This window comes from Marmota flaviventris, chromosome 3, assembly GCF_047511675.1.
Source record: "Marmota flaviventris isolate mMarFla1 chromosome 3, mMarFla1.hap1, whole genome shotgun sequence".
Lineage (NCBI taxonomy): Eukaryota > Metazoa > Chordata > Mammalia > Rodentia > Sciuridae > Marmota > Marmota flaviventris.
This window is the reverse complement of record NC_092500.1, coordinates 144,999,081-145,024,762: the sequence shown is the minus strand read 5'-3', so window position 1 is coordinate 145,024,762 and position 25,682 is coordinate 144,999,081. Positions and strand designations below refer to the sequence as shown.

General features: G+C 35.7%; 1 protein-coding gene across 2 annotated transcripts in view; it reads left to right on the top strand.

Moving 5' to 3' along the window:
• Positions 1-25,682, top strand: part of Wwc2 (WW and C2 domain containing 2) — a 218,278-nt gene that overhangs the window by 128,425 nt on the left and 64,171 nt on the right. For both annotated transcript variants that reach the window (XM_027927138.2, XM_071610510.1), the window contains exons 5-9: positions 7,674-7,753; positions 12,502-12,631; positions 15,970-16,116; positions 17,152-17,225; positions 20,649-20,891. In XM_027927138.2, the coding sequence (XP_027782939.2) occupies positions 7,674-7,753; positions 12,502-12,631; positions 15,970-16,116; positions 17,152-17,225; positions 20,649-20,891 (674 nt within the window). The remainder of the gene's footprint in view (positions 1-7,673; positions 7,754-12,501; positions 12,632-15,969; positions 16,117-17,151; positions 17,226-20,648; positions 20,892-25,682) is intronic.

Genomic DNA, 25,682 nt, shown 5'->3' with positions numbered 1-25,682 from the left:
GATAGATGTCTGTCAGGTTGACTCAAAAATAAGAGAAAAAGAACTAATAAAGTACAAAAACTGAAAAGAGAGACTAAACTACAGATGCTTAGAGAGCATTATGAAAAATTTATGCCAGAAGGGCTTGGGAATGTGGCTCAGTAGGTACAATACTTGCCTGGCAAGCATAAACCCTGGGTTCGATTTCCAGTAACCCCCCCCCCCCAAACACACAACACACACACACACACACACAAAAAAAAAAAAAAAAAAAAAAAAAAAAACTATTTTATTTGAATTTCCAGATGAAATGAAAAAAATCCAAATAAAATATCACTGGCCAAAAATGATTCAAGGTAAAGGAAAAAAGTCTGAATAACCCAATCAATGGAATTGCAGAGAAACTGTCAAGATTAAGCTAGCATAACAGAAACCAAATTCTGAAAAGATTTTTATGTGTATTAAAATACAAGAGCCAGCTACATAAGCAAAGATGTAAAAATCTTAAATAAGATATTGATAAACTAAATACAGAAACATTTACAAATAATATATTATGACTACATTTGGTTTATCCTAAGAGTATAGTTTAGAATTAGAAAATAAATATTATAAAGATTAAATAATTAATCATTTCAGCAGATAGAAAGCATTTTAATAAAATCAGCTTCTATTCATGTTTTTAAAAAATTCAATCCAAATTGGAATAAGTGCTGTATAGTGGGGCATGTGGAACAAAGGAGACCTGGTCACAGTTTTGAATAGGATATCCTGAGTGAGCATCGCTGAGAAGGTGTAATCTACAAAAAGAATGGACAGAGGTGGTAAAAAAGTTAGATGGGAAAAAAATCAGTATTAGGTCTTGATGTGGGACAGGTATGGGTCTGGTCTTTCAGAAATAATATGAAGTCAAATTTGGCCACAGTAGAAGGGGAGGGAGGAGATGAGAAATTTAGGCAATGAAATGAAGATAACCTGCAGGCCTTGCCAAGCACCATTAACACCTTGGGTGTTTATCTGAAATGGAGGCCGTTTGGCTAAGTTTTTTTGTCATTTGTATTTATTTTTTGCAAGTTTGATAAGTAATGATATATGGTTTTCAATTTTGTCTTTGTTGGGAGGTGATTAATTTATTTTTTGTGATGTTCTACTTTTTCCATTTCATTTGCTATTTTATTTTTAAATTTAAAAGCTTTATTGAGAAATAATTCATTTTTTGTATAATTTGCCTATGTAAAATGTATAATATAATGGATATTAGTATATTCATGATTAGACATCCATCACACCATGCAATTTTTAAACATTTTTGCTGCCCTGAAGGGACCATGAACTCATTTAAGTTATTCTTCATTCCCTACACCTCCCTTTTCTACCCCTCGAACTCTAAGCAGCCACTCTTTTATTTCCTATCTCCCTAGATTTGCCTGTTCTGGAGATATATATATATATATATATATATATATATATACACACACACACACACACACACACACATACATACATACACACACATGTACATACACACACACACACACACACATATGGCATGATACAAATAGTGAGTGGTCTCTTTTACTTAGCATAGTGTTTCCAAGGTTCATCTGTGCTGCAGCATACTTTTTAGCTGAATAGTATTCCAGCCTGCAGATATACTACTTTTATCCTTTCAATGGCTGGGTATTTGGATTGCTTCTACCTTTTGACTCTTATGAGTAATGCTATGAAGATCCATGTACATATGTTTGTGGAAATACATTTCATTTCTTTCGGTATTTGCCCAGAAATAGAATTGATGGGTCATATGGTAACTTGCTGGTTTATTTTATGTTTTTATAGAGATCTAGCATTGATGTTCTACATTTTTATTTATTGTTTGTGTTGTGAGATAGTGTTTTTCAGAAATGTTTCATATAGTTTTTCTCAGTGGCTCTTATTTTTGTTTAAGTTAAACAATTTTTTTTTCTTATTGTCTTGTGTCTGATGACAGAATCCACTTATTAGTCATCATAAATGGTTCTAGCATTTTGAACAATCATGAATGGTTCTGTTTTTCTCTGCTTTTTAGATAAGCTAGAAAGTATTTCATTCTTAATCCTGTGACTATCTGGAGTTGATTTCTCATTGCACTTAAAAGTGGCTTTAGTGGGAAAACAGAATGGTGAGGATTTTAGAAGGGTGGAAGTTGTATTTGGAGAAAGATTTCCAGCAGGAGCAGGTTGACAGTTGCCCTTTATTGGCTTGCAAAAGGAGATCCCTGCAAGACAATGGAGTAATGGTGAAAAGATAAGGTAGTCATTAGTAAAATACCATTTTGCTCATTATGTCTTTAATGTTGCAAGTTTCCCTTTAAGGGCAAATTTATGAAACCTACCTGTCTATGATGTCTCTGAGGTCTACAGTTTTTAGAATTTACTTTTCTTTATTATTATCTTCTTCTTTTTCCTTCTTTTGAAATAAACTTATTATACTCAGATTGTACAAGATGTTAAGAAGCTCTGTGATTTCTAGTCATACTTACCACATTTAATCACAGCGTCTTCCTAGGTTTCAGAGATAACTTTGAAATCAATTTAAAATGTCAGTTTCTTTAACATAGTCAGTATAGAAAGCAGGATATGTGCAAAAGTCTTGGGTCTCTTGCCTCTAATTTAGTACTCTGGGTTGTGAGATTTGATTTCATAGAAATAGACCTAATTAAATGGTAGGCTACAGCTGCAGAAAGTTCAGTACAAAAGAGAAAACACAGGCTCTAGGACTTGTGGGCTGTTCTTGTCTTCAGTTCTGGTGGGTTATAGGAATAATGTAGCTAGCTTCTAAGGTAGAATAAAGGGTATAGATTTATATAAGTGATTTTGCTACAGTTTTAGTTTGTCTTTCATATTATATGTATTGTCATGATATTAATAGCTAAAACATTTAAAGGAATTAAAAAATCTCCTGGGTTCTAGACTGGTCTTTACTGCTTAGTAACAGGCAACCTTTAGCAGGTTACCTACTTTTTCTCTTCAGGTCCCTGATTTCTCACATATAAAATAAGAATTAAAATTATGTTTAACAGAGTAGTTGTGAGGATTGAACAGAAGTTATTTGTATTTAGCACAATGCCTGAAATACATAAAACTGTTCATGAATTTCTTCTCATTTTTGGTTCCTAATAGAGCCTGTATTGTGTTAAGTTTGCAAGGCACTATTAGTTTAGTTTAATCAGTTCTGTAGCTGTGATCTAAGGACATTTGTTTTTAACATTCTGTGTCCTACATGAGGGTGGATCTGAAAATGGAAGAGTAGAAGCATTGATCCCCCAATAGCTAATGATATCACATGGTTCCAGAGAAAAAAACGTGGTTGGACTACTATTTAATACCTCTCAAAACCAAACCAATTAGAAATAATGGTTAGTTGGAAATAATATGTTTACACTTGTTAGTATAATGGAAATTAATTATTTATTTATTTATTTTACTTTATTTATTCTAATTCATTATATATGACAGAAGAATGCAATTAAATTCATATTATATAAATAGAGCACCTAGGAATTATAAACCAGAGACCCTGCACATAATAGAAGAAAAAGTAGGCCCAAATCTCCATCATGTTCGATTAGGCCCCAATTTCCTTAATAAGACACCTGAAGCACAAGAATTAAAATCTAGAATCAATAAATGGGATGAATTCAAACTGAAAAGCTTCTTCTCAGCAAAAGAAACAATGAGTGAAGTAAATAGAGAGTCTACACAATGGGAGCAAATTTTTACCACAGGCACATCAGATAGAGCACTAATCTCTAGGGTATATAAAGAACTCAGAAATCTTAACACCAAAAAACTGAATAACTCAATCAATAAATGGGCCAAGGAACTGAACAGACACTTCTCAGAAGATGATACACAATCAATCAACAATATATGAAAAAAATGTTCAACATCTCTAGCAATTAGGGAATGATTTTTTTTATAGTTAACAAAATTTAAATGCAACATAAATATTTGAGAGCTAAGAACCATTCAGGAAAAACACTAACATGTCCCGAAATAAAAATGGTAGCTTACAGCCAACTTTAGGTAAATTAAATAATGTCAAAAAAAAAAGAAAGCACAGTTTAGTTTTCTGTCATTGTCACCCAACGGAGAAGAGTTTAAGTTTTTCAAAAGTTAACTTTAGATGGTTAAAAAATTTTAATTCTTATTTTATTATGGTAAGAACACTTAAAAAGATTCACTTTCTTAACAGATTTATAAGTGTACAACACAACATTGTTATTATAGGCACAATATTGCTCAGAAGATCTTTAGAACTTATTCATCTTACATAAGTGAAACTTGTTGCACATTCAGCAGCAGTTCCTCACTGCCCCACCTTCCAGCCCCTGGCAAACCGGTCTACATTCTGTTTCTGTCATTGTGACTATTTTAGGTATTTTATATAAGTGGAAGCATGCAGTATCTGTCCTTCTGTGACTAGCTTATTTCACTTAATATAATGTCCTCAGGTCCCATATTATAGTGTTTCCTCCTCTTCCTTTTTTTTTTTTCCTTTTTAAAATAAAGGCTAAATAATATTTCATTGTGGTTATATTTTCATTATTCATCTATCAGTGGTCATTTAGGTTATTTTTACATCTTGGCTATTGCAGATCATGCAGCTGTGAACATGGGAGTATTCTATATCTCTTCAAGATATAGAATGTTTTAAATAATTTTTTTTAAAGATCTAAATTGAGGCTGGGGATATAGCTCAGTTGATAGAGTGCTTCCCTCACATGCATAGGCCCTGGGTTTAAATAAATCTAAAATTGCTTTGTTATCACAATCCAAATTATTTTAAGTAGAATGCTCCTTTATGTCAATGAGATATACTAATTGTAATTTGTTTTTTCTAAGTGGTCCCAGTATCACCATTGTTTTTATCAATTATGTTTTCAGAGGCACAGACAGTTTTCAGCCCAGCTATTAGAGTTGCTATTGATTGTTGGATTTTAACTTTTATTTTTAAGTTAAAAATATTATAGTCTTTAACAAAAAGCACTTGAGAATGCCATCAGAAATAGAAGTACATATGGAATGAGCTATTGATTGCCGATGGCTCTTTTGACATGATAATAATCTAAAGTTATAAGTTGAAATATTTTTATGATATACTATGAATGAGCTCATTGCTCTTCATCAGTATTATAATCATAACATCTTCAAAGTCTAGTTCAGATACCTCCTTCTCCATGAGGTCAGCCTTCATCCTCAAAGCCATAAGTAACCCCTTCCTCCTCTGAATTCCAATAGCATTGTGTATGCTTCTCTTTGTATTTTTAAGTTGAACCTTGGAATAAAATTATTTCTTTTATTTTCCCAAATAAATTTATAAATGCCTTAGGGCACAAACTGTTAAACATTTAGATAAACACAGCAGATTGTTGTTAATATTTAGTTATTGAAATCTACTTTATCCAAAGTACTGTGCCTTACAATATGCAAACATAAGTATTACACAGCTCTTGTCCTTCTCATTTTATTCCTCATGGTGCCTAGTCTCCTTTTCCCTTATGTTCTGTGATGCCCCTTTATTTTCTTCCTGCTTCTCTTGCCACTGCTTCACAGGTTGTCTCTTCTGACAGACTTCTGAATAATGAAAGTGTTTGGGCTTGTTTCTAAGCTCTCTTCTTTTATAGTATATACTCTGTCTAGATGATCTCATTTATTCTCATGCTTCTGAAATACCATCTCAATGCCAGTGAATCTTGATTTTATGTCTTTAGTTCAGGTGTTTCTTCTGAACATCAAGTCTTACACATTCCACCGCCCCCCCTTTTGGATGGGGGATACTAGGGACTGAACCTAGGGGCACTTAACCGCTGACCCATATTCTTAGTCCTATTTTCTTTTCCTTTTTTTTTTTTTTTAAATTTTGAGACAGGGTCCTTGCTAAATCACTGAGGCTGACTTAGAACTTGCAATCTTTCTACCTTAGCCTCCTAAGCTGCTCGATTACAGGCATGGGCCACTGTGCCCAGTTCTAATTGCCTTTGAAGTCTCTTCAGATTTGGTTCCACTCCAGGAAAGCACCTTTCATCCACTCAGTCGCCAAGCCAGAATCTTGAACTCACGTTTGATAATTCTTTTTCTGTCACCCACCACCACAAGTCCATTACCAAGTCCTATTGATTTCTACCTCCTCTGGATTTGTCTTTCTGTGGTTCTACCCCACACACCAACCCATAGTGCAGGTATCGTGGCCCCTTTTGGCCCCTAGTCCAATCTCCACAGATGACATTTTAAAATACAGTGATCATTTAAAAATCATTAAGCAGACTATGCTTTAAAATCCCTCATTGTTCTTAGGATAAGATTTTGAAATATTCAACATGCTTCAAGTTATATATAATGAGGCCTTCTACAGTCCCATCTCATGCTACCCCTTCCTTCTATAATCCAGCAACTATAACATTCTTTAAATTCCAGAGATTTGCTGAGTCCTCTTCTCCACCAAGTGAACCCTGTTAACCTTCCCTCTCAACTTAAACATCATTTCCAGAACAGGCTTTATCCAATCCCATGGATTTAGGTTCATTTCTTATGTATCTTGATGTATCTGAACTTTTCCAGCATAGCATCTCTAGTAATTTGTAATATTTATTTTGTTGTGCAATTATTTGCTTACTATCTGGCTCGTCCATGGTTCTATAAGATCCCTGAGGGCAGGGACCATGTCTGCTTTGTTCATATGCCAAGCCCAGGACCTGATACATAGTGGAGAGTCAATAAATTTATGTATTGAGTGAAATAAATTGAAAATAAAAGTTCAAAACACATTAGAATACTTTGCAATAGAATGTGTTTACAACTTACAGCTATAAGTTAATATATGGTAATGAGTTTCTGACCCTTGTATGAAGACTTTTGTTCATGACTAAACTGGGCGTGTGCTATTTTTCTAATTCATCAAATTTTAGTATTGTTATTGCCAAAGAATATATTTGACAACAGGAACTTTTTTTTTGTCAGTGTGACAGCAGTATTTATTGATCCCCTACTGTTTGCCTGGTGCTATTTTAAACGCTTAAGATATAGCTGGTGTGATCCAGCTTACTTTCCCATGAAGGACAAAAACCAAATAAGTACACAGAAAATTTTAGCTATTGAAAAATACTCTGAAATAAATAAGAGTGATGGCATGTCTACGATGGTTATTGAAATCCTAATGAAAAGGTAGTGTTTGAACTAAATTTGATGTGGCAAGATGGAGTCAGCCATTAGAAGCCTGAGGCAGAGCCTTCTAGGCAGAGAGGATGGCACCCACAGGAGCACTGCTGGGGACGTTTGAGAAGCAGAGTGGCCAGTGGTTCCCAAGTATAGGGAATGAAGGAAATGAAGGGAAGGGAATGCTAAAAGTTGGAGATCTTGTTGCTTAAAGTTCTGAGTCTGTCACTTATTGGCTCTGTACCACAAATCAAAGACCATTATAATGCCTAGCCCATTGGAATGTTGCTTATTGATAATGACAGTGAAGCAGTAATTCTATACATCATTGACAATTCCTTCCATAGAATTTATGTGCAGGAAAAACTGGGAAAGTGAATGTTACTTAAAATAATGACCCTGTGTTTAATAGTTTACTAATTTATTATCTTTAAAAATAAATGTGCTATGTTGCTAATTATTTGTGAACATGAATATTTACATGGATTTCTCACAAAGGTAAAAAAGCTGAAGAGAGAACTCTCACAAATGAAGCAAGAACTGCTCTATAAAGAACAAGGCTTTGAAACATTGCAACAGTGAGTATAAAAAATACTGAAATTGACTTTACAATAATTCAAACTCCCTAACTAATACAAAGAAAATAGAAGTAGAGATTACTTAAAGAGATTTCTCAAGGAAACAAAGTAAAATGCTCAGAACTCTGTACCAGAAATACAAAAAAACCGATCAACTAACAACAAAAATCTTGGGAAAAATCTATACACTTTGAAAACGTCTGAAGTTTTTATTAATCATTGGAAATACAAAAAACCAAAGTGAAACTTAACTTTGTCTCCTGGACCCCTGCCAGCCTCCAAGATAAGAAAATAAGCACGGAAAGTACCTTTTAATATTCTGTACTAGAGACTAAACTGGGTGGGCCCTACTTGATTCCCTCTGAGCCTGCAGCTGCCCTGAATGCTCTTGGAGGCATCTCCATTCCTCTCTGTCAGTCCCACAGATGACCTAGAGTCTAACCCTAATTGATAGCAAGGGAGCAAGAACAAGTTAGGTTTCTTCAAAGAGCTCAAAGTTGCTCATTTCCTGCTTCCTTCTGTCCTTTCCATTTCAATTCTGAAATCTGATGGGCCTTCAGAACAGTTTTAGAATGGGTCAGATTAAAAGAAAATGTTGATAGGAAGGATAGCAAGTTCTAGAAATCCCCACCCCATTACCAGGCATGCCTGAGGTGGTCTGTCTTCCCTCTGCCCCATCCCAGCAGTCTCTCATGAAAGGAAAAATACCTGAAAGACATTGAGCTACTTTCTATGTCTCCCCTGCATGGCACAGGTTTGATGCCACCAGTTGTGGTACCATAGTTCTAGGTATTTTCCTGGTCAAGCTCATGTTCCAGCAGGTTTCATGTTCTTCCAGACATCTCCTTCAGCAGAACCTTGGGAATGCAAAGCTGCTGTCAGGAGCCATCTCTGTGGAAAGTACTCACCTCTGTTCCTTTTGACTGAATTCCTATTCTGCTTTCTGCTTTTAGGAAATTTGGGACAGTCCAGGACAGCAAGGCATTACCCTCATCAAAGATCACATGTGTTACTAGCCAGACAAACACACGCTGATTGTTCTATATGTTTGGCGAGTTGTATCTTGGGATGCCCCATCACTACTCTTGGTCACCAGCTAGGCACATGACTTTAGTTTGAGAATTAGGTTTTATGGCTTTTGTTGCCCACTTGCCTCATAAAGTCATGATACTGGTATTCATTCAGATGCTTCTGTTCTAGTGTTTCTCAGACCTGATTGCATATTAGAATAATTTGGGGAGCTCTTAAGAAATACTTGTTTTTACCTCCACCCCAGGAATACTTTGTGAGATCTCAAAATATGAGTGGTTCTCTAGGATAGCCATGTTCTAGGGACCTCTGTTGGCTGCAGAGCTCCCCTAAAAACCCAGAAGACCTAGAATGACATAAATGTGTTATCTAGTAGTTGTGTATCAACATAAAGCAGGACTTTGTGGTACAGTGAGAAAACAAACTTTGAAGAATGCCACAAAATGTTTAGGTATATGTTAAACATTTTTAGGACATGAAATTATAACTCACATCACCACTCAGGATTAAAGGTTAGCCAAACTTGCTGTTTTTGTTATATTGATGTGACAATGCTGTATTGTTTCAAAGCAGTTTGCTTGCAAGCAATTTTTATAGGAATCTAAGGCATGTTTAAGAATCTGTCAATAACATTCCACAAGAAAACAATAGACATTTGTTGTAGAAAATCAGACATTCTTTGGAATGATTCTAATCCCTTGAACCAAGAGCAGAAAGATATGATATCTAACATCAGAGACCTCTTCTGTTGATGTTAACTATAGACATAATAAAGCTGTTTTCATTCAAATATTAACCACCATACTACTAAAACATTGAATGATAATTGTTTGAACTGAGGCTTAACTTTTTAAGAAACCACATTCCTGATTCTTAGAAAGGGACTTTTTTTGTGTGACTGTGACAGAAGATACATTTCAGGAAAAGATTTTCATTTTAGGCTTTTGTAATTTTTCACTTATTCACAATAAATGGAATATTTTTGCTAAATTTGGAATTAGAATGTAAACCTGAGCTTTCATTTTATTTGTAACAATAGTTTTATGCTGGGTGAATAAGTATTTGTTTTATTCTGCATGTTACTTATTCATTTTGTAGCCTCAAATTTGACTTAGGCAATGTAGCTTATGTGTAGAAAGATACCAGGAAGATGCATATATTTTACTATCTACAGTGTGCATTCAGAATTCAAAAATGGGAAGTGATGAAGCACTCAGCAAGCAAAAAGCATATATAGATTCTATAACAATTTGCCTCTGAGAGTATATTCATTTTCCAGAAAAGGCTTGGAAAGGAAACTCTCTTCTGTCGCAGAAAAGACTCAGATATAGAGTAAAAATTAATTTTACATACAAACCAATGCTTAAAAAAAAAAAAGGTTCTTCTCAAATTAAGAACAAAAGAGCATAGCATTTTGTGTTAAGATCCAGCAAAGGGCTAGGGGTGTAGCTTAGTGGTAGAGTACTTGCCTAACTTGTATAAGATCATGGATTTAGCCCCCAGCACTGCAAAAGGAAAGGAAGAGGGGAAAAATAAAAAGGCCAACAAGCCATGCTCATATTTATTTTACTTTATAGTCAGGTCAAAGAAAGAAAAGGTGGAAAATGAAAAGTAGAGGAGAAAAAAAAAGAAAAGCATGGAAATAAAGGGACATTTGAAGTAAAATAGAGAGGTTCAAAGGAGACAAAAGAAAGGGAGAGGAAGACCAACGGCTCCATTGGGGATGCCAAATGAAATAGCTTATTCTTCACGTTTACCAATCTGGAGCAGTTAGACAACCAAGAAATTTTCATCTTTTTAAGTATCTCAGAAATTTAAATTAGCACTCTGAACTAGTTCTGCTTTTATTCCTAAACTATAGTTTATTTCTACAAACAGCTAACCTGCTTTTATTTTCAAATGATGAAATTTATTTCTCAAATATATTACCATTATATTTGAATGATTTTATATAAGTAGGAAGAAATTACTTGGGCTTTGGAAATTCACCTTGATAGTTTCAGATAACGTATTTCTAGCTTTTACATGAAATCTCAAAAGTTTCTGGGTTTTGTTTATTTTTAGTTTAAAAAGTACTATGCTTGAAATTTTATTTTATTTAATATCTTTTGCCTCATCTAAGTTGATGGACATTATTATACTTAGAGGAGCCAAAAATTTCACTGATACACCCCAACCCGAGTAAATGGAATTAACTAATATTTAAAATACTTTACCGTTCTCATAAATATTCTAGATGTAATAATCATAAGAGCCTCAAGTTAGTGTTTGTCCTTTCAGGATAGCTGCCCTACAAGCTAAGTGTTTATTCAGTTTAGGGGCTAATTTACACAAATTTTCTGGTTTCAGTTTCTTCATTTGGTATGTATGACAAGGGTATTTCTAGGGTCCCTTCCCATCCTAAACACCTTGTGTGAATTTGTGTGTTAAATTCTGTAACTTCATTTATTGTATTTTATTATAAAATGACTTCATGATCAAGTTTATTTTATTAGATTTTTGAAGACTTCAATTGCTTGTTCAGTATCATAAAATATTTACTAAAATAGGAGTTAGAGAAATATGCTATCTATAAACTGCTTTTGTTTGAATAAACTTTGTTTGGCAGAGTAATTAAGATGAGGTTTTTTTTTTTTTTTTTTTTCAGATTATACCGTTCACATTGAAAGTACATATTAATGATGAAATATTCTAAACCAAATGAGCCCAGAATCCATTTTCTCTGATTTAGTAGGTGCTATTTTTCTGGAGAGTCCATGAGTAAATCCAAGAACATGTTTTGAGAACATGTATAGTAGACCTGATGGCTGATGGGGTAAAGGCATAGACCCACAAATAAAACTCAAGTTGTATTTTTAACAAATCCAGGACAGCATTGTAGCTGGGGCAGAACCAGAAGGATGGTCATAAAGAGAATGTTCAACTATTCTTGATGAGAACTGGGTACTTTGGTTGTGCCCTTCAAACACAAAAAAATTAGGTTACGTGAAATCCTCTATCTAGCCCAGGATGATGATCATGTAGGCTGTAAGACACTTGGTAAGCAGATCTGCAGGCATAACAAATTAGCTCATTAAAGAGCTGTTTATTCAATATGAGTTGACAAATGAACATATCTACCCTTCTGTCTTATTCCTAAATTTGAATTCATTCAGCAGAGCAAACAGTTTTTGGTAAAAATAGAATAGATACTTTTTATGTAAATCCAAATATTGTAGGATACTCACTAGTATAAATAAGTATTTATTAAAGGCCTTCCACACTGCTGACACTGTGCTAGGTTTCATATAGATATTATGGTATGTAATTTAGGTGGCTATTTATTGGTGTTTCTATCTTCTGCTATGACGCATACCTCTGTCCTTTACCCTCAGGGTGGAGATCAGGATCAGTGTTTGATGAGGATAGGGTTTAGCTAGCAGTTGGATCATCCAAACAGACTGCAAATAAAAACACATGCATTGTTTGAGCCCCCAAATACTTAGAAATGGACTAGATATGAGGTGGGGGATGGGAGAAATCTTAATTGAACACGATTAAAAGGAATGGAAGAGACACAATCAACTTGAAAAGATGGTTCTATTGTATCAGAGTCCTGAAGTAAAATTGCTAGCCAACCAAGATCATCCAAAAGTGGCTCCTACTGTTCATTTAACATGTACCATGTCATTTGAATTTTTTCTTTTCTTTGTATTCCTTTCCCCCCTCCCTTTTAACAGAATCGATAAAAAAATGTCTGGAGGCCAAAGTGGGTATGAACTTAGTGAAGCCAAAGCCATTCTAACTGAACTGAAATCTATCAGAAAGGCAATTAGCTCAGGAGAAAAAGAAAAACAAGATCTGATGCAGGTATGTTATACCAATTTAAGTCAATCTGTACCTTCTGAGTAATTCAGCAAGGCAGAGTCTGGATGACCATCCATCACCTCCATCCCATTTGTACTGAATGGGGGCCCTGTGGGAGGTTTTGCAGATCTGAGGCAGCCTAGTTGCTGTGGAGGAAAACAGGTTGTTTCTAAACTACTTATATGCTTAATTGAAGTCAGGTCCTGAATATCCTTTGAGACAGTGGGTAGTGGAACCCAGAGCTCATTTAAGAAAATTAGCACCCTGAAACAAAATTTCATGTGAGACCCAAATGAGCAAAATTCTCTGAACCAATGATCCTTAGTCGGGATACATAGGGTATGTCACCTGTCATGCCTTTTGAGGTGGGGCTGTGTGAGTAGCTTAGAATAACTTCTTTTCAACCCAGGGTTTGGTGGGGGATATTGTCCCATCTAGGGGATACCAATATAGTTAACCTAGGAAAGCTGCTATTAGTAGAAAATCCTCTTGTTTCTGTATAGTTGAAAACTCATTGTGTAGAAAAAAGAAAACAGTCATTCAGTGATCAATATTCTAAGTGCTTACTAGGTATGGTCAAGTTTTTTTCTAAGGATTTCTCTCTTCCTCCTCTTCTTTTCCCTCCATCCCATAATTATCACAAACACTAAGAACTTTTGGAGTTCTTCACCTAGCCAAGAAAGAATTTAGTCTGTGTCTTTCGAAAAATGTTAAGAGTCAGTGGTGGTACTTGCATTCTTTACAGAGCCTCTCTATTTAAATACTACAGTCAACATCATTTTGGTTTTCAAAGTGTTAGTGGAATATATATAAATATTCTTGGATCCCTATGATTTTGCATTTCAGGAATTTTGAAATAACTTGCAAGAGATCTAATAAAAAAGATAATGGTGATAATGACAAATACTTAAAAATACTGTGTATATATATATATATATATATATATATATCCTGTATACCCTTCTAATTGCCTTGCGTGTAAATAATTCACTTAATCTTTACAACAACTCCTGAAGATATTATTATCCTCAGCTTATAGACAAGGAAATTGGAGCACAGAAAAATGAAATAAGTTATTTAAAGTCATATAACTGGTAAGTAGCAGGACTGGAGTTCTGAGCAGTATTGCCAAGAATATGTGATTTCAAAACACATATAATATACAAGACTTGACTTGTTTATATTTTGTTTTTGTTCCATAATTATGCTACTGATTAAATCAGTAGCTTTGGAAATATGTACCGTGGTTCCTTTTTTAAAAAGAAGTTAATGGAGCTTGAAGAAATTTACATTGGAACCTTATAACTGAACAATTTTAGGTCATCTTTGAATTTTTTTTCTGTCAACTTTGGATTCATAGACCAGATTAAATAAAAGAATTAAATTCTTTTCAATTGCTAAAGAATATAAAATACTTCATTAGTAGATACAGAGATCAACAATAGAGCTGAAAAGGATATTAGATATCTTCTGTGACTTTCAAATTCTGTGAGTACAGTAAGAAATATGTTTTACATCAAAACCTAATGACATACAAGGGAGTGTACCTATCGCTACAGACATGTTCACACTTAAGACAAATTTCACAGAAATATGCCTGCTCTCAGTACTGGTGATGTACTCTGATTTTATTTTCTATTATCTTTTGTTTTGACTAAAAAACATTAGTCACACCCTAGTGATTGTGACTATGTTGATTGAGTGTATTGTTATTACAGATAAGATTGAAAAACACTAATGTTTTCAGTTTACAGATGGAAAAATAGGAAAGATTTGCCCAAGATGGACAGTTTCTTTGTTCTTTTCTCTAATGTATTATTTGATGGGTCCATGTAAGTTCTATTCCTCTTAAATATACATTTTATATAAATATCCCTTGGAAAGCAAATTGAAAAAGTTAAGAACCAGATCTCCAATATTTCTGTCCTTATGAAAATTTTTATATCAGGATTAAATGCTGGCTCTTAAAGTTGATAATAGTGGTTTTAACCATTTTTATTAGTGTTGTTGTAGGTTTTTAGAAAAGCAGATTAAGTAATATTTTTCTTTTTAGTACTTTTACTTGTATATATCCTCCCTCTAAAGTAAACCCAGTATGTTAGAACTGAATGAGCACCAATAGCAGGCACATTCACTTTTGGTTATTCACTTTAGTAAACCAACCTTTACCACCATGGACAGTGTCATGAGTGGACACGCAGATGGACTCAGCTTAGGGCTGGGCCACTCCTTAGCAACTTTGAGGCCTCAGTTTTCTAATTTCTAACATTAATGTAAGCTGAATAATCTCTTGAGTCCTTTCCAGATGTAAAATGACATAATTGTAGAAGTCTTCTAAGACAGAAGTTATCTTAATATATCTAAAATGAAAGATTGTATAGTAAATATTTTGTTTCCATGATTTCTGTTACTTAGAGTGAGTGATTCTGTATAAGTTTGTTTACTATTGCTGTAAGCAACTGGGTACTTTATAAGGAAAAAAGACTTATTTAGCTCACAGTTTCGAGCTGAAAATCCAAGATTATATGGCCCCATCAGGTAAAGGCCTCATTGCAGGAGGACCTCATGTCAGGAAGAAGAGATCATCTGACAAGATCAGGAATCAGATTCAGGGAGCAGACATTATCCTTTTACAATCCATCCTTTTGGGGACTAACAAGGGTACCTCAAGAACTATATTAATCTCTTATGATGGGGCTGGGGTTGTGGCTTAGCAATAGAGCACTTGCCTAGCCAAATGCAAGGTGCTGGGTTTGATTCTCAGCATCACATAAAATAAAGGTATTATGTCCAACTACAACTAAAAAACAACAACAACAAACATTTAAATAAATAGATGATACTCCCAGTGACTAAATACTTTGCACTGGCCCCACCTCTTAAAGGTTCCTCTGCTTCTGAACATTGTCCCACTGAGGCCCAAGCTTCTAGTATATGAGCTTTTGGGGGGCACACTGAAACCATATCCAAATGATAGCAAGTTCCTATTGAAATTAAGACTTCTAAATAAAGTTTAAGCATAGAAATGCATTTGTTAGATGTAGAGATACTATTATTCACAGGAAAATGCTGTCATAGGAAAAGTAAGACAATCTGTTTGGTATCTGTTCACATATTTCCAAAGTGGGGTGTGTGTGTGTGTGTGTGTGTGTGTGTGTGTGTACACAAAATTATATTTTAATCTTATTTTTAAAATAATAAAAAGCGGTTAAAGGACCGAAAATAAAGTAATTTTTTTTCTTTCCACTGACATTAGCTCTCTCCATTTAATTTTACCTGGTAAGGAAGGGTTGCCTTCTTACATGTTAAGCTTTATGAAATACCTTGTGTTTCTTGGACAGAGTCTTGCTAAGCTGCAGGAGCGGTTTCATTTGGATCAGAACATTGGCAGATCTGAGCCAGATTTGAGATCAAGTCCTATGAATTCTCATTTATCTCTCTCCAGACAGACCCTTGATGCCGGGTCACAAACAAGCATTTCTGGAGATGTAAGTTACCCGTGTCGTTGGTTGTCCCAGTATCATTCTTGATGGACCTTAATAACAAATATAGATGGTGAATTGGAGCAGGAGCTAGACATGTGGTTTACATTCCAACTGAGTACATTCAGCATTTCATTCTTCTAAGATTGGTTTTAAAAATTGCTGTCTTTTCTCTCAAGGTGTCAAGCATATCAAGATTTGCTCATATGAGTAGCTTTGTTCAAACTTTTTCAGACTATATTTCTTTAGTGACACTGTTGAAAGCCTAGAGATACATGAAAATTGAACTTTTTCCTAGTAAATTTGGAGACTTGAAAATTTAGGTCATTTCAAATGAACGTTAAGGTCAATGAAAAATAGAACTATATACCTTGAAAACTTGTTTTTATAAATTGGAAGTTGATTACCTTAAAGTATTTAATATATGATTTATAGCTGACTTTGGAAATGTTTAATGTGGCTTGAATATTATTATATTATTAACTACTTTGCATTTTCACTTTTAGAATGCCATTAATAGGTATTTACTTTTCTATAAATTGCCAGTTATTTTTGTATTCCCTTATACTTCTTTAAAGTATGTGCTATGAAAGTTAAATAAGTAGATATCAACAGCAGAACTTAACCTGTTTAAAAATTAATTTTTGAGGTTATTTAGTTTGTATTTTTTATAGTTGAAAGCTAAATGATGGAAATTTTGGCTCATAAAGGAAAAGAAATCAGTTCCAGTTCATAAATTTTATTGACTCATATACTTTCATAAACTCTTAAGATACCAGACACATTTACCTGACATTTTTGTCTTGAATTTAATGTGTGGAGAAAGTGAATGTGAAAAGTCTTTGAAAAACAAACAGGCTTGAATTGAAAGAAATGTTTGCCCCTACTGAGAATATAAAGTAAGTACCTTTTTAAACTGGTGCTTTCCCATTTTGGTACCATTTTCTGGAGCTTTTCAATTATTTGTACTTCCTAAGAACAAAAGCAGTTTTCTTCATTCATTAGCAGAGTTAATTGACTTTTTTCTTTTTGTTTTACTAGATTGGAGTGAGAAGTAGATCGAATTTAGCTGAAAAGGTCAGGCTAAGCCTACAGTATGAAGAAGCCAAAAGAAGGTAAGGACGGGGAGCAAATTTTTTTTATGGTTGATGGGCCCAAACATCATTTTCTTTTCCAGAATTAATCTTTAATCTTTACTCCTATGGTGACATCTGCTGGGTACTCCCCACATACTCTTGCCAGGGTTATATCCTTAGTTATTAGCGTCTTAAGGGTTGCTTTCCCTCTCCTCTCTCTCCTCCCTTTCCCCCTTCCCTCATAGGTGAAGAATAAGGAGAATTAATGAAAAGTGTGGGAGTAAAATTGTCCCCTTCTCTTCTGGAAAAAGAAGCTTTGAACTTCTTTAAGACTTTGGATTGAAAGTGAAAGTTTGGCTCCTGGGTTGGAAACATGATACAGTGGCTTAGGCACAATATTTGACAGATGCTGAGGAGATCTGAGGTGGACACCTTTGAGCATGGTCCTCTGCTTTGAAGGGAAACCTTACTGCTAATGTCATTGAAGGTGCTGAGGTGTTTGTTCCAGCTGATTTATGTCAGAGAGAAGGAGGAGATACTCTTATTTCTCTCCTCTACCTTATAAACTCTTAATAACTCCTGTGCTTTCTTTTTCTTACTTTTGTGACTCTTCTGGGGTGAGATGCAGAGGAGACCTCACTGTCCTTATCTAGTAGAGAGTCAAATGTTTAAAAAATATAGCATACCTTATTTGTTTGGAGGGAGATCATACTGAGTTGATTTCATATTTTCCTTTTAAGAGCTTAAAAATGCTATTGGCTTATTATTTAGGAGACGTTGGGAAAAGCTGCATTGCTACCATGCAGGAGACAAAGTAATTCATCATGTTCCTTCCATGAGCATGAAAAACTCCACTGAGAACCTGCTAGGGTATCATGGTTTCCTACCATGAGGAAAACCCATCTGATATTGAAGTATGCCCACAATTACTGATGATGATGAAAATTTTAAAGTAATTAACCATAGTTCTTACAGGTTATCTGGATTTAAATAGGTAAAATAAGTGCAATATTTAGTTTACTGTCTGTAACCTGTGTTTCTGATATCACTTGGTTTGTCAGTTTCCTGAAAAGAAACCTAAGCTTCATTCTCCAATTATTAACCATGGGAGCTTGAGCAAATCACCAAGTCCTTCTGAATAGCAGTTTACTTAGCTAACGTTAATGCCTTTAAATTTTCCTCAGTAAAGTTTAAATGTCTTGAAGGTAAGAAAAAATGTTATACTTTATTACCTCCTTCTCAGGGTCTAGACTAGGGCCTTGGCATCAGTAAGCATTCGGAAAGCTGATTTGCAGTTGGGGCCTATGGTGGATGCTGCCATGGTCCTCTTGCTGTGTGTAGGTCAGCCCTTTAGCCAGCAGAACTCTTTGGTTCTGATGTGAACAAAGCCCAGAAAGTGTGTCTGGTTTTCTGAAGGAGAATGGCTATAACTCAAAACTAATCTTGGAGAACAAGTCCTTATCTCCCCGTGGGTTCTTACAGGCTTGACTCTGCTTCCTTTGGATCAGCTTGGGCTATTTTTTTTTACTGTGACTGCTAATAGTTAATTCCATCTGGAGCTTACACAGCACTTCTCTTCCTAGGTGCTCCTGGAAGTCTTCTTCATATTCCATTCCCCAGATTTGGTACATACTTTCTAAAATAAAATGGGAGATCTCCCTAATGTCTGATCACGTTATAAATAGGAACCTTTCTTTACTCCCTCACATTGTTGCTCCCAGCTCAATTGGTTAATTCAGTCACACCAAACCTTAAGACATTGGTTCTTTACCATTTGGTTGCATTGCTGTACTATTTGGGGTTTTGTTTTAAAGTTACTGGTGGTGTTGATGAGAATGTATCTCTCAAGCGTTTATGCATATGTTGAAAATGCATTTTCCTCCTCAATTCTGAATAAGTAAAGAGATGGGTTATTTTTTCTCTGAAACCTGTTTTTCTCCTGCAGCCTTTGTTTTATGTGCTTAATGAAGCTAATAACATCATGCTTATTTAGCATTTTGATGGTTAATTTTCTAGTAAGTTGAGACAGTTGTTTATGGTTTTGTGATTAAAGCTGAAGAATAGCTGATGGTACATCTATCATAAGTGCAGACGGTGGGTGAAATCAGAAGTACACTACTTCTGCAGTGGCAGTCTCAGAATGCAATTTTATTTCTTAACTAAAACAAGAAACTTATGGCACAAAGATGTGGATTTATTTTCATCTTTGTTCTTGATTATGTTTTTTTGTTATTTTTTTTTCATTCCTTTTACAATTTTTTGCATTGAAAAAGGAAAAAATCTCCCTTTTCTGTTTTCCATATTCTGGTGTGAATGTCTGAAGCAATCATCCAACCTTTTTTTTTTTTTTAATAGTCACAGATTCCTTGTGCAAACCTCAGTTGTATTCATAGTTTACCTGGATCTTAGGCTTTGGGGGCAGAAGAGCCATGTTGCTATTCATCTTGTAAAAAGTCCTGATTGTCTTCACAGTGCTGCAGAGCAAATATTCAATTCAGGTTGTCAAGACATTCATATTGAAAATGAATTGTTAACTTCATCATTAATTGGGGAGCTCTGGGCACAGTGAACTTTGAAATTACTCAGTTTGTTTTTGGTGCTTTTTGTTCTCTCCCCGCATTCCTGTTTCCCTCACTTCAGCACCTTTTGACACTCCAGTGGTGCCACACCAGCTTCCTGTGCTGGTGACGGTCCACTGTGTACTCCTGAACAGCCAAATAAATGTACAGAGGAACTTAAATCCAATGCAGTAGTGGATATAAGGTGCTGGTGCAGTGCTTGCTCAATAAGTGGTACATACACCAGTCAGAGCCCTACGGAGAGGAGACTTCACAGCAGGAAGCTTAAGGAGAATGTGGGCCTACTCCCTTAACCTTGGGGGGAGACTTGATGGAACTGACTTTGTTCTAAAATGAGTCGGCCAAACTACTGTTCTCTTTTCTCCACCCTTTCCCTGACCTCCTTATACCCTAGTCTTCGCCAACCTGTTCTGGAGATTACCATTTTACTGGAAAAGATGCTATAGACAGTATTGCTACCCAGAGGAACAAAAGTCTACAAAAATGGCATTTGGGGCATCATTGCAGTGCCAACCTCAGTTTTGTTTTGTTTTTAAAGGGAAGCCTCCAGGTTCCTCTCCTGTCACACCACACACACACACAAATATCAGGGCAGCCTGCCCTTGGCCCCCAGAGTACTTTCCTTTTGAAGTGTCTGTGTACTTGTCTTTCATGCTGTTGTCAGATAGGGAGATGTGCTCACTCACATTATAAAGATGGGGGATGAAGCAGAGGACAGCTGAGTGTGAAGTCAGGCCTAAGCCTGGAGTACAGAACTGCTGCCTGCTTTCTGGTAAGCTCCAGTTGGGAAGGTCTGGATGGCAGTTCCACCCCAGACTTAGCTGGTTGTGTTTGCCTTTCTCAGGAGTCCTAAACATGTGCATGTTTCTTCTCTTTATTTTAGTATGGCCAACTTAAAAATTGAACTGTCAAAGTTGGACAGTGAGGCTTGGCCAGGGACGCTAGATATTGAGAAGGAGAAGTTGATGCTGATTAATGAAAAAGAAGAACTTTTGAAGGAACTGCAGTTCGTCACTCCGCAAAAACGCACACAAGATGAATTGGAACATCTGGAAGCTGAAAGGCAGAGACTAGAGGAAGAGCTGCTGTCCGTGCGGGGTGCACCGAGCCGGGCTCTGGCTGAGAGGTGTGTTTTCCTACTGAGAAGAGAGCAACTACAACGTGGCTGAATCTTAACTGATGACATTTTCCCTGGGTTTGGAAATCTCAGTTTTATCTGTTCTTATTGGACAGAGAATGGTACAATAGAACTTTCTTTCTGTAGAGCGATAAAGCACACCAACCTAATGCCCCTCAGCATCCATTACTCTACATCTGTTAGGACTGAAAATGCCTGTGACTGATGTTGAATAACTAAGGAATGTTGACATAAAACCATGAATATAGTCCATCACTGACTGAGTCTGATAATGGTAGCTGTAAACTATTGCACTCTGATAAGAAAGATGATCTAGATTGTTACAGTGACTGAAGCTTCCTATTCTAGGTTTTATTACTTGTAAGAATGCAAAATTTTATTGCCTTTAATTTCACAAGGAAAAGAAGAGACAATTTACTCCCTTTGGTATCCTAATAGTTTACAAAATGTTGCTTGGATTTTGCTTGTAAGTTGAAACCCTCCTCTGAAACAGCTGAAATATAAAGGAAAATATTCTAAGAAGTTTTCTAATCTTTCTATGGGAAAGTGTGAGTTGATTATTTAATCTAAAAACTCAGTTCTATTAATAGTAGTAAGTGAGAGAACCTATGTGTATCAGTTTGATATGAACACATCTGTGTCAGAGCCCTATGTCTGGCCTTGCTGGCTGCTGTGGTGGGACCCCTGTTTCAGAATAGACTGTGTAACCTTTCAAAACCACTGTATATGCATCCTTTAGGCCACCAAGTAAGGAGCAGTGCCTCACAATGACAGGAATGACATTCACATTGGTATTATCTCAAGTTACCTGCATATAAGTTTAAAATACACAGCCATAATCCAATTTCTTTTCTTTTTCTCCACATCCATACTGGGAATTGAACCCATGGTACTCTACCACTCAGCTACATATCCAGCCCTTTTTGTTTTATATTTTGAGACAAGGTCTCGCTAAGTTGCCCAGGCTGTCCCCGAACTTGTGATCCTCCTGCCTCAGCCTCCTGAGTTGCTGGGATTACAGATATGCACCACTGCACCTGGTGGCAGCAGCAGCTCTTCTTCCTCATCCTCCCCCCCTCCTCTGTCTCCTCCTCCTCTTCCTCCTCCTCCTCCCTCCTTCTTCCTCTGCCAGTCCAAGTTTAACTGTTCAGGAGATTTGACTTTTGTGGATTAAAATGTTGATCAAGGTAATATGTGGCTATAGCATTTTAGCTTTAGGGTTCATGGACAAGATCAAGAGGAAAAACTAATGCAGACTGTATTCTTTTACTCACTTAAATAATTCTCCTTATTGCCCCCATTTCCCTTCTTTTCTTCCTTGCTTGCTCTGACTTGTATCTTGTGGGGCTGACTGACAGTGAGATCAGTCTAAGGTAGGTATTGAGGAAGGCTGGCTAAATTAGGATCCATCTGACAAAGACCAACAGAAACAAAGAGTAATGATGAGAAGGCAAGGCTGAATTAAATTGTTTTTACTGAATTACCCTTGTCTATATATTAGTATACCTTAAATTTCCAATATAAAAGTTTAATAGTCTTCAGTAAATACAATGAAATTAGTAGCTTTTGTGTGGTCCTTGTGAAAGCACCAGTGATATTTGGTGTATTATGCAATACTTAATAAATGTTGTCTACAATCATTCCTCCCTATCCATGGAGGATTAGTTTCAGGAGTCCTTCCCCCATGCCAAAATGTGTGCTTACTCAAGTCCCTCATAGAAAATGGTATAGTATTTGCTTATCATCTATGCACATCTGCCCATATACTTTGAATCATTTCTAGGTTACTTATAGTACGTAATACAACACAAACGCTATGTAAATAGTTGTTATACCATATTGTTTTAGGAATAAAATAGACAAAAATAATCTGTACCTGTTTAGTACAAATGCAGTTTTTTTCCCCCCCTCTGAATACTTTTGGTCAGCTATTGGTTGAATCTGAATATGGAACTTAGGGACATGGAGAGCTGAATCTTACAGGGCTAATGTGCAGTGTCCATCCTGGCTGTTTGTAGTAGATGAATCTGGGAAGGTTCTACAGGTTTGTACTAAAAGGAAGAGAAACACATGTGCTTATTTGTTTTAATCAGTATTTACAGGTGTGGTGTCTGGCTTGTCTTTTTTATTAGGGAGAGACAAAAATGGTTAGTGAAGTAACATTGAAGATATGTTTTTTCCCTTGGTACCAAAACTTTTACTTTCATACTTGTGTTTGCACACACATAATGACTATCCAAATTCCAGTAGCAGCAATGGCTAGAATTAGAATTCATCAAGTGGAGAATGTATAAAATACTTCTATAAAATAATAATCTATTTAGTCTTATCCAGCTTCGGGCTTTTGTCTAATGGGGCATAAGCAGTATGTATAGTCCTACCAATCTATGATACCTACATAGACTTGTCTCCCATGTTTGCTTGTTAGCGGGAAAGAAAATGGATACATTTTACATTGGTAATATGTTGACTTTTTGAGTCATTTGTAAGTCAAGTAGTTCAGTATTCCAAATAAGTGAATACTAATTTCCTTTCTAGTGTCTGTGGCCAAAGGCAAATACCATAATTATGTTTCAGTAAAAGGTTGAGGGACTCTTTCTTGCTTATTTGATCAACTTAAAATTTTCTCACAGCCACTGTTGGTTGTTCAAGGCTCAGTGTTGCACATGTACCAAAAAACAGGATGTTGCAGTGAGCTCTGAGTCCTTTATTTCTCAAATAGACACAGTATAGTAGGGGTCTTGGGTCTTCTTCTTGTTGTTCATTGTTTTACTTTATTCCTTCATACTCTGCCACTTTTTCTTATACTTTACCCTTTTTTTTATTTGCTTCTTCCTACCACATGTATTTATTTCTTCTCTGCTTTTTGCCTCCGTTGAACCAAAAACTGGGACCTAATAAGGCAAAAGAATACCTTTGCAAGCAGTGTATTTCTTCAGATACTAATGGGAAATAAAATTCTATTTTACTCTGTAAAATTTAGTTTCATCATCGAACAAATTATGCTCCTCCAGTACTAAATCACTGAATTTCTTCTTGGTACCTTCACAACTACCAATGAAAGCTACTTGCTGCAATGACCCAAATTTTCCTATTTTCTATTTATGTTGTGGGTCCTTCATTATTTCAGCAGTGACCTCAGGCAAGATTCTGAGTCATTAATGGGTTGTAGACTATGAAGGAGCTAAACTCACATGAATTTTCAGACATTGTGACCTTAGGGTTTCCTATGCCTGTTCTTGCCCCTACTCTACAGCAGTGTCACCTACTCAATCTTTCAACAGTGACTGAGCTCGCCACCTAGTGGTGGTAATGTGCATTAGGAAAAGTGAGAGCTGCTCTTTTGAGAAGTTGCTTTCAAAAGAAAGAACGAGGTCTTTCTGTACATGGCTTTCTATTTTCACAATACAGTTATTGACATTATTTAAACTCTGATTTTCTATAGTTAATAAGAAAAGTCCTAACATTGCTCCTTATTTTCTCACAAATTTTGGGGCTTCGCCTTATAATTGCCAAGATGTCTTAATCATTTCCTAATTATTTGAATGTTTTTATCAATGCTTCTGAAAAATTTTTAAAGCAAGTAAAGGGCATGGGTACCACTTATTTTCAATGGAAAAGGAACTGCTTTTTTTCCTGTGGAAATGAAATGTTCCCTACGTGGAAAGTTCTGAGTTTAGGAGAGACCTGGTGGAGTCTCTGTCTCAGGGCACTAAGACAGAAGGAGGGTGTGAAGACCCTGTACTTTGCAAAGGTCAGTGGAAAGGAGAGTGTGGAACTGCAGGGCCAAGGGGAAAATCTCTTAGGGGCCAGGGTAAAAAGACCCTTTCTCACATAGGAAAAGGCAGATTTGGAGAAAAATTTGGGGACATGGATATTCTCTTTAGAAGGCAGTTGCCAGCTATTCAGAGGAAGTTAAGGAAGTCATCTCCTATGAAAGACACCTGAAATCTGAGGAAGACTTCTGGCTGCCATCAGGAGAGTCTTTTGGTGTTTATATCAGAGGCAGAGACAGCTGCCCCACTAGAAGGTTTCTCTGACTCTTGTCAGTGCCTTCATTATGCTAATGCCAGTAAAGAGCCTAGGTAGGAAAGAGAGAAAGAGCTCTGTCTGCCTTTTAGGAAGTTAGTATTATATTAGGGAACATTCAAATATGAACACAGAAGGTGTGTGTCAGTAATTCAGAGTCAAACTAAAAGACCTAGGAGAGCAGTTCCTAGATATGACCTAGAAGAGGGCAGAGGACGGGCCATCTCTGGTGAATAGGAAAGAAAAAGCTTTGTATTTTAAACTTTAGGATGAATCAGACATTTCAGGATTAAATTCTAATGTGATGCTGACGTGTTCCTTAAAATAGGAAAAGCCTCATTTTGATAAAAGTAATAGTTTTAAAACTTCAAAGTTTCTCTTACTTCTGAAGACATGGAGTTTAGAAATGTTTGGGGCTTTCTCCAGATCTTTGTGTACCTTCTAATTCAGTTAATCTTCTTGGTGTTAATTTTTTTTCCTTGTTGAGCTATTATTTATATTTGTGAGATTAAAAAAATAAAGACTATCTTATTTTTTAAAATGAACTTATGAAAGCTGTGAATTAAGAATTTATCACGCCTTGAAGTATTAAATAAAATGGCAAGAATTACTTTTTTATTTTAACATGTAATGAAATTGTGTTATTGGCACATCAAAGGGATAGATACCTATAAATAAAATATGAATATATTTTCTTACTATCCAAGACATACATAATATTTCAAAGAGGCTGGAAATGAGGGAAATTTT